Source organism: Monopterus albus, unplaced genomic scaffold, assembly GCF_001952655.1.
Source record: "Monopterus albus unplaced genomic scaffold, M_albus_1.0 scaffold58.1, whole genome shotgun sequence".
Classification (NCBI taxonomy): domain Eukaryota; kingdom Metazoa; phylum Chordata; class Actinopteri; order Synbranchiformes; family Synbranchidae; genus Monopterus; species Monopterus albus.
In genome coordinates this window covers 2,775,492-2,784,005 of record NW_018127938.1, presented here as the reverse complement: position 1 = coordinate 2,784,005, position 8,514 = coordinate 2,775,492, and the positions used below count along the sequence as shown (strand labels likewise).

Genomic DNA, 8,514 nt, shown 5'->3' with positions numbered 1-8,514 from the left:
ATTCTGTGTTTTTCTGTCAATATGGGGTGCTGTGTGTACATTAATGAGGAAAAAAATGAACTTAAATGATTTTAGCATATGGCTGCAATATAACAAAGAGTGAAAAATTTAAGGGGGTCTGAATACTTTCCGTACCCACTGTACATGACAGGGTCAGAATATTAGGAACACCTCTGAATATGATGCAATCCAGTACAACACCACCTTTAACTATGACCTCAATAATAAACATATCATTTAATTTATACATTTCTGACAATTTCAGCAAAAACAAACATTTTGTGCTTCAGAAACACAGATGTTAAGGCAGAATAAGTGTTGCACTGAATTGCATACAATTGTACAGGTTTATCTAATAAAGTGGCCAGCGAGTGTGCACACACACACACACACACACACACACACACGCATAAACATCTTGCAGCTGCATTCAGCATTGTGGGAAATGTCCTGGCTTTTGCTGCAAGCAAGCAATAGTGGTGCTCTGGCCCCGATGTCTTGACAATTTAAGGCAATCCAAACTATTGCATCTTTAGGCAGGCCTTTCAGGCAACGCAGAGCTGAAGGCGGTGTAGTCCTACAATGAAGGGCCAGAAAGGAAATGGCTAGAGAAGAGGGGAATCGGCCAAAGAGGAGAGGGGAGTGAACACATATTAAAGATTTAGATTATGGAGTGGAGTGCACTGAGAAAGGAGGAGAGGTGACTTCCATTAGACCAAGTGCTCCAGAGAGGTTCTCACAAGGTTGAAATGTGATCAGTGCTCATGCGTGCACAGACTGAGCCTAGCACTACAAATGCAATACAGATCATAAGCACAACAATCCTACAAGATGCCACTGGCCTTAAAGCTAGTGGGGAAAAATACAGCAGCAACTAGACAGCGCTCAAAGTTATTCAAGAAAACCAATATTTCAGTAATGGGGGTTTTCTTCAGGATCTAGCTCAGTTAAGTTTTGAAGATACAGTATGTCAAACGTGCTGATTATATGTTGTCTCATAGTAGCAAACATAGCCCTATAAATTTGAACGCTGCAATTTGTTTTCAATAAAATTTTGTACATGACATGCATACGAGTCGACGATTTGCAAGAACGTAAACATAACATCATGCCTGACACTGACATGATAAACCATGCCATCATAGGTATGATACACATCAATGAATAACATTCAAGAGGAAACCTCATTATATATACGACAGTAATTGCACTAACCTATGCAATGATGCAATCATGGCTCCATGACCACATGAGCTGTGTCAGCATGTGAAATACCACTAAACATTGCACAAAGTTATTTCTTGTTTTACTTCTACAGTACCATTACATTTTAATAACTATATGTAACACTGCTTTTACTACCAAGAACAACTGAAAGGTCCGTTGTCAATTTTTAAAGAAACTTGTGGGAGGCAGAATTCCCAACAGCTGGGAATTAACAGTGTGTAGATAAGCTGCTCCTGGGGTTAAGCACTGAGTAGTCCATGCTGTGACATATTTGAGGCTCTTACGTTGTGCAGGGCTAACATGGTAGATTTAACCTATCGCTTCGATTCCTTCCATGCTAAACTGTCAGGTCAGACTACCTGTCATGTAGTGTATGGTTTCATAGTAGAGTATCATAAAAATATTGCATATAGGATTGTTCTATAGAAATATAACAGCATAACAAGCATTCTCCTCCCTGGAAACAGATGCAGTCCATAGATTCATCCTAGTTCAATTCAATCCAATTTTATTTGTAGAGCACCACATCACAACAAAAGTCATCTCAGGACACCTTGCAAAGTAAGGTCTAGAAGACCTAATTATTATTATTATCATCATAGAGGAAAAACCCAACAAATCCCCCTTGAGCAAGCACCTGGCGTCACTTGGGAGGCAAAGTCCTGACCTAACTACGCTATTCAGGACAAAGTAGGATGTGCCTTCCGACTAAGGAAATTCAGTAGCAGCGATTACAGCTGAAATCAAGTAAAGAATAGTAAAAGGAAGTATAGATTTTCAATTGTGCATATGGAAACAGTACCATGGCTTCACATGAGCATGCTGTATTTTTCTACCTGTGTGTATTCCCCACCTCTAGCTCTACGTAAGGGCTAAAATATTTACATACTGTACAGTGTAACCACAGACCTCAGTCAATAAGAGCAACACTGAGCGACCAGCAGTGGCCACAATGGAAGGAGGGATGGTCAGGATGTGTTTAATACAATGGAAGAAATAACCAAAGGCAGACAAGAGACAAGCCTAGACTGGAGGGTTTCTACAGTAATTACAGTTCCTGTTAGGTTTGTGTATGGAGGGCAGGTATTGTGGGAAATTAACTTACAGTTCAAAATGACAGCTTAAAACAAAAACTGCCATAAAAAAAAAAAAAAGATAGGTCACACCCTGCTAGCAGTGCACGTTGGAGAGTTTCCCTGCACTGTCTGCAGGCAGCACACAGTCAATTAGGGAGGCAGAGCATACTGTGAAGCTTTCCAAGTAGACACACCATAACGGTCAGACTGCTTGTAGAAGGCATTTATAAATAGACAAGGACTATAATACCCCCACCTCCTTATTGGCAGTGGAGGGCTTTTGCTCTGCCCTGGCAAAAGGAGCCAAGAAGGTGGCAGGTGTGTCACTAAATTAAAACAACACACACACACACTTGTCTGATGGGGAAGGATCACTGCAACAAGAGGACCAAGCATTCAAACTGTCCAAAGTGTCTTAGAATGAGAAACACAAGTATGTGTGGCAGGAAGTAGTAAGTGAATCCTTGAAGCTATTTGTATGTATGTATACATTTATTGCATATAATGTTAGGTAAGTTACTCTACAATAATATAATTAGAATTTATTAGTTTGTTTTTATTATAACAATATGAATCTGCAAAGGACCTCGTAGTTACTTGGGATAAATCTGGTGATTTAAAAAGTATAACAGAGCTTTTGAGATATAATGTAGCAGAAAAATTATTTAATTTAACAATATTTAATTGTACACAAGAATTACAGATACTGAATCATTTTTACTGTAGGAAGTTATGATGCCAAAGATGCCTTTGTCATCTGGGGATGGACAAAAAGGATTGAGAAGAACAAGAGCACTAGTGAAAAAAGTTAGTCTGGAGCCCTGCAGCGGCAAAGTGCAGGGGAGGGAGCATAATGATTTGGGACTAAATTCTGTAATTAAAAGTAAACTGGGACTTGATACCTTAATTTTCTAGACTATAAAAGATTTGGTCTGGGATCAGGGACAAATAAATGAGTGACTGGGATGTGGGTGGGTGTGGCTGCAGCACAAAAAGCGACAGGACCAGGAGGCAGAACAAGCATCTTGTCATTTTGCTCCTGTCAGTTTGACTAAGTAACGGTGGCATGTTTGCATATGACTCGGAATTAAAGATGTGGCATAGGTGTCGTAGTCCAGTCAAATCAACATATATGCATCTACACACTCACTTGTACAAGCGACAGGTGAGCATTTCCACACAGCCAGCCAAGCAGGCAGCGCTATGCAGCAAATCAAGTCCCAGTTCCTCCCAACCAACTGGGTTGGGAGGAGCTCTCACTCTCTGTAACTAGCTGACCAGATCAAAGAGCTGCAGACCTCAAGCCACAACTTTGCATCTTGGCAAGATGTTGTAGGCTGTGCTGTAGAGAAGGCAACCAAATGGCAGCCCTTAGAGTTGTGTTCACATGTCGGTTTGCCTGGTACATGTCCACACTTATGCAGATGGATTTGAAAATGCATCCTTCCCTCTCTATTTTTGTCACGATTGTGCGCATCTGTTTCTGAGGTCTGAGTTTTCATTCCCCAGTAAATCTCATATGAAAGGCCTGTTCACATTCAACTCATCACTGTGATGCTGTGTTATTAGACACTGCACAGGTAGAGTCTCTCTTACCTGAATTTCCCAACTGTTTGTAAAACCTATACTCCAAATGGAGCTGTGGCGCCCTGGACTTTATAGGTTCCTGAAAAGGAAATGAGAAAAAGACAAGAACAAGAATGTTAAATATGACTTGACAGATGAATGAATGGAAAATATAAACATTCCTTACAGGGTTTCTGCAGGGCTCATCATGACATTTTAACGCAAAGAATGAAATGTAATATCTGTTTCACAGTCATAGTGAACAGAGTATGAGCAATGTTCCTGCTGGTTTTCATTGATCTTTTAATATTTTCTTCCATGAAATTAACACGCAATTCTACTCAACAAACAAAAACAGAAAAATAAAAATCACAGATGAGTACATTTTAAAAGCAGCCAAATGTGTCTGCCAATGGTGGGCTAAAATCAATACACAGTACTTTAGTAAATGAAATTTTAAGTCTTTTTTTTAAGTCTGACAAAACTGAAACCAGTGCTTTTTAAAACATGCAGATGTCCTGCTTTGTTTACAATGACATGCTGCTGGATTGGTTCAGTAAACCCTGGTATAACATTATTCTCAATGGAGAAAATATCACACTGGAAATTTGTAAAAGAGCTAAATTGCAAGCATCACACACTTTCACAAAGTGAAGGGAAATTACAGACCAACACAGCAGAAGCATAAATGATGGGCTTAAGAGCTTTCCCCTAAGTGAAGAAAGTGGTTTGTGAGTGACAACCTTGCATATGCATCAGCATGATTACCTCTGCCTGCAGTTAACTTAAACATCTTCAGTAAAATGTTTCCTTATGTGTAAGCCTAATAGAACTTTATTAAGCCTCAGGTCACACTTGTGGGACATAAGAGGATAAAGACCAGTTTCAGCTGGTAAACAGCAGGCTTTTGTTATAAAATGGCTGATAATCAACCTACTAGGACATGTTGTTCATTTTATCGCTAGCTGCAGCTTTACAACCTAAAATGTAATCTGATTAACCCCAATATCATGATGACAAGAGCGTTATAGACAAGCATGAAGAGGACAGAACAAACACAGCCATCTTAATTTCTTTCCTTAATCTCCAAAGGCCGAGCCACAGTGGCAGTATGCAATCCTCCATCTCACACACTGTCTACAAATACTGGTTTGACATACCTAAAAAAGACATTCATTATTCTGCTGGTTAAATTCACATAAGGTACGTATGATAAGCCTGACATTATGAAAGAGCCAAACCATCATTTTTATTCCAATTGTAAGTGTTGGTGTTTGCATTTAAGTGAAACTGCAAATGAGGAATTGCATGATTAGTCCATTAAGCAACAACTATTTTCATACTTGAGTAATCATTTCAGTCATTTATCAAGAATATATTTTGGCTTTTTCACTTTGACAGTGTAGAGAGATGTGCATGGCATGCAACAGAGGAGGCTTCATGGAGAGAAGCTTGCTCTCTGTGAATTATACTAGGTACTCTACAAAAATCTGAAAATGCCTAAAACTGTCTAGCAATGGGTGCTTGAAGTGAGAGTTAATATTAAAAGTTGTTTTCCATGTGCACCCAGTTCCAAAGCACTTTTATTTTAAATTATATAAACGTTGAGCTGAAAGGCTGTTAAGCTCCCACATTCACTCCATTAGGCCTTTATCAAATCAGGAGCATTTTCTCCTCTGGTGCCTGTCTAGACCTTTGAGTAAAACTGGCCACTAGTTCAGTTTCAGTGTAAGAAATGAGGGATTAAGAAGGAGTGGACACTGGTGGGAGGAGGAAAAGTGACTGGTCTGGGAGGCAGAGCAGGAAACAGCTGTAGCATCATCCACCTCCAACATTAACACATACAATGAGCATGTAATCCACAAGTCGTTCCATGCCAGGGAGGAGAGGGAAAGTAAATATAAAATATATAAATAATGAGTCAAAGCAGATGGCTCCAAACCACGGGAACCTTTAAAACAGCTCACAATAGGAAACTGAGCCTTATGGCAGCTTTATATTCTTAAGAGTCATCTCTACTCTCAGCAGATGGGCTCAGCTGTGTGTGTGGAACTGACCAGAGCCAAGCTGCAAATGTCTGATGTAACATCTTTGCATATGAGAAGGATTTTTCTCAGCTCCTGCATGTATCAGATAGTTTTTGATCTGCTTCCTGATTTGACATGTTCAACGACAGCCCTCCTCTGCCACAGCAGGGCTGCCCCTGCAGGAGCTTTATGATATAAAAAAAAGTCACTAGTACTATGTCACAAATTAGTCAGCTACCCACCACAACCCTTTAGAAACTCTCCATGATGATAGTGTTAGAACATTTTTGTGTTAACATGGAAGCAAAACTGCTTTTTCATATTTGTATCATTTTGTATCAGAGGCCACTTTATAAAATAAAAGGTTTTTGATAACTCTGACTGACCCTAATATCAACTTGTTTGTAATACTTAACTCAACTGGAGTGGAAGCTGTGGTTTGCCTGTGTCGGGGCATATAGAGAGCAGCTTCTTGCCAAGTGTGCTGGCCAATATCCAGGGCAGCTGACTCACAGGACAGAAGGGTGCTCCCCTGTCTGTCCTGCTGCTACAGTAACCTCTCCACATCAACTGTTCCACACTGCAGCCCTGTGTTTCTCTGTGCATCTGGGTTCAACTAATCTAAAAACAAATTGTCATTGAATGGTGGCTTTCTGCACGAGACCCACAACAGGACGTTTTCAATACAGGAAATGTTTAATTCCAGCTTTCTGAGAACCTATTTTTAAGACCACAGTAACAGGCTCCAACCAAAGTGATTTCTCTAGCTTGCTTAGTCTGGTATCTGAAAACAAAGCTTTATCAGGAGCAGCCATGACACTAGCTGCAAGAAACAATCAATACAGCAATACATCCTGATAGGCCTTCCTGTGATTGCCAGTATTGTGACGTATTCTACTGAGCCCTAGATTCATGAATTAACATTTTAATTCTGCTTTCAATACAAATTAATCTTCAACTTTTTTGTCATTAATCCTAAGTCTATGAAATGTAAAAGAGAGATGGATTCTTTATTTGCCCCCATGGGGAAATTAGGCTTGCTGCACGATCTCAAGGAGTTTCTTCACATTACAAGGTTATAGGATAATTAAACATTAGAAGTGTACAATTCATTCAGGTGGCATCTTCTCATTTTTAGATCCCTGTCGCTTTCACTGCTTAAATCTGCAAATGTCAGTCAGCAGCTGATCTCAGCTGTCACTAATTAACATTGACCCCATGAGTAACTTGATAGCAGGCCAAAATTTGTCTGTTTTTATGTCCTCTCGGCACCATGTCTCTTCTCGACCCAAAAGTTCATTTGTGTGGGAAGACACACTATAAACATTCTTTCTGAAACAAAACCTTCATGAAGCTCATGAAAAATAAGGTGTCAAAATTTGTAGGCTACAGCCATTATTTCAAACACAACTACATATCGGATACATATTTAACAAGCAATTAAGTAAATATCAGACTGTAGTCTAAAGGAGTTGGACCAACTGGCAGATTAATCGATGACACAAGTAGCTTGTTGTCTGCAACCAATACAAGTTTAGCAGTTTGCTAATATGTAAAATTACTAACTGCACAAAATGTCTTACTAGATCCATGATGCCATGGACTGATGAAATACAAGAAACTGCTGCTTAACCCCAGGAACAAGATGTAGCATTTTACAACAGCATGGTAAAGTAAAACAGACAGCCCCAACGATGCAGTGTAACACACAAACATTTATTTTGTTTACATGGGCATTCAGAGTGTGTGTACCTATGGCTGTTTGCGCCATGTACAGGGAAACACACCCAGCTTTATGCTCAAGGACCAGAATAGAGTCTGACCTTTGCCTGGCTCCCTGTAAACCATTTCACAATATACAACTGGCAAAGTAACGCCTCTCTTCTTAGAGAGAGCAACTCAAATGTCATAGTGCATCTCTACTAGGCAGCCGTCATAATATTAACGATGCTAACTGTAAGGCTAAAACCAATTCAGAGGATCAGGATGTGTGTTTCTCTGGTCAAGCACTCTTCATGATCAGAGGTGTCTATGGCTGGGAGGTGTTAAGGAGGGAGTGGTGTCAGAAACAACAGCTGGCCGGTGCCCAGCACTTCTACTGTTTCAGCTCAGATTTAACACACCCAGATGGAGCCACCAGCTGCTTCCCAAAACCCAGTGTGATAATCAGCCTCTGCCTGAAATCAGCCAGTACTGGGTATCAAATTATATGTCCTATAGATTATTTTGTAGATGAATGGAGTCAGGTAATTGTGGCCTTTGACCCAGGTTCACCTCATAGACGGATTAAGAATTACTGTCATGATTTAGGCCAGATGAATAATTTTCACTGTATTAAAAAATGTTGTGCATGTAAAGGGCTCTGGGAGAGGAACTACTCTAAATGAATGGATAAACAGCATGAGTACAATTAATGGTGTATCATGTTATCACATTGTCAACAGTCAAAATGGCTTCCATGGCAATTAAAATACAATGTCTGCCATCATTATCAGGTGCACCTAAGAGAGGTCTGAATAAAACAGCCTTTCTTTACATTTTACACTGATGTTAACTGACATTTACACTGACTCAGAAAGTTGGAAAAGCCTGTCAGTGTAACATATCAGCTTTCAATC

General features: G+C 39.9%; 1 protein-coding gene across 5 annotated transcripts in view; it reads right to left on the bottom strand.

The window, feature by feature from the left end:
- csnk1g2b (casein kinase 1, gamma 2b) overlaps positions 1-8,514 on the bottom strand; it is a 31,323-nt gene that overhangs the window by 13,739 nt on the left and 9,070 nt on the right. For all 5 annotated transcript variants that reach the window (XM_020602816.1, XM_020602817.1, XM_020602818.1 and 2 more), the window contains one exon: positions 3,900-3,969. In XM_020602816.1, the coding sequence (XP_020458472.1) occupies positions 3,900-3,969 (70 nt within the window). The remainder of the gene's footprint in view (positions 1-3,899; positions 3,970-8,514) is intronic.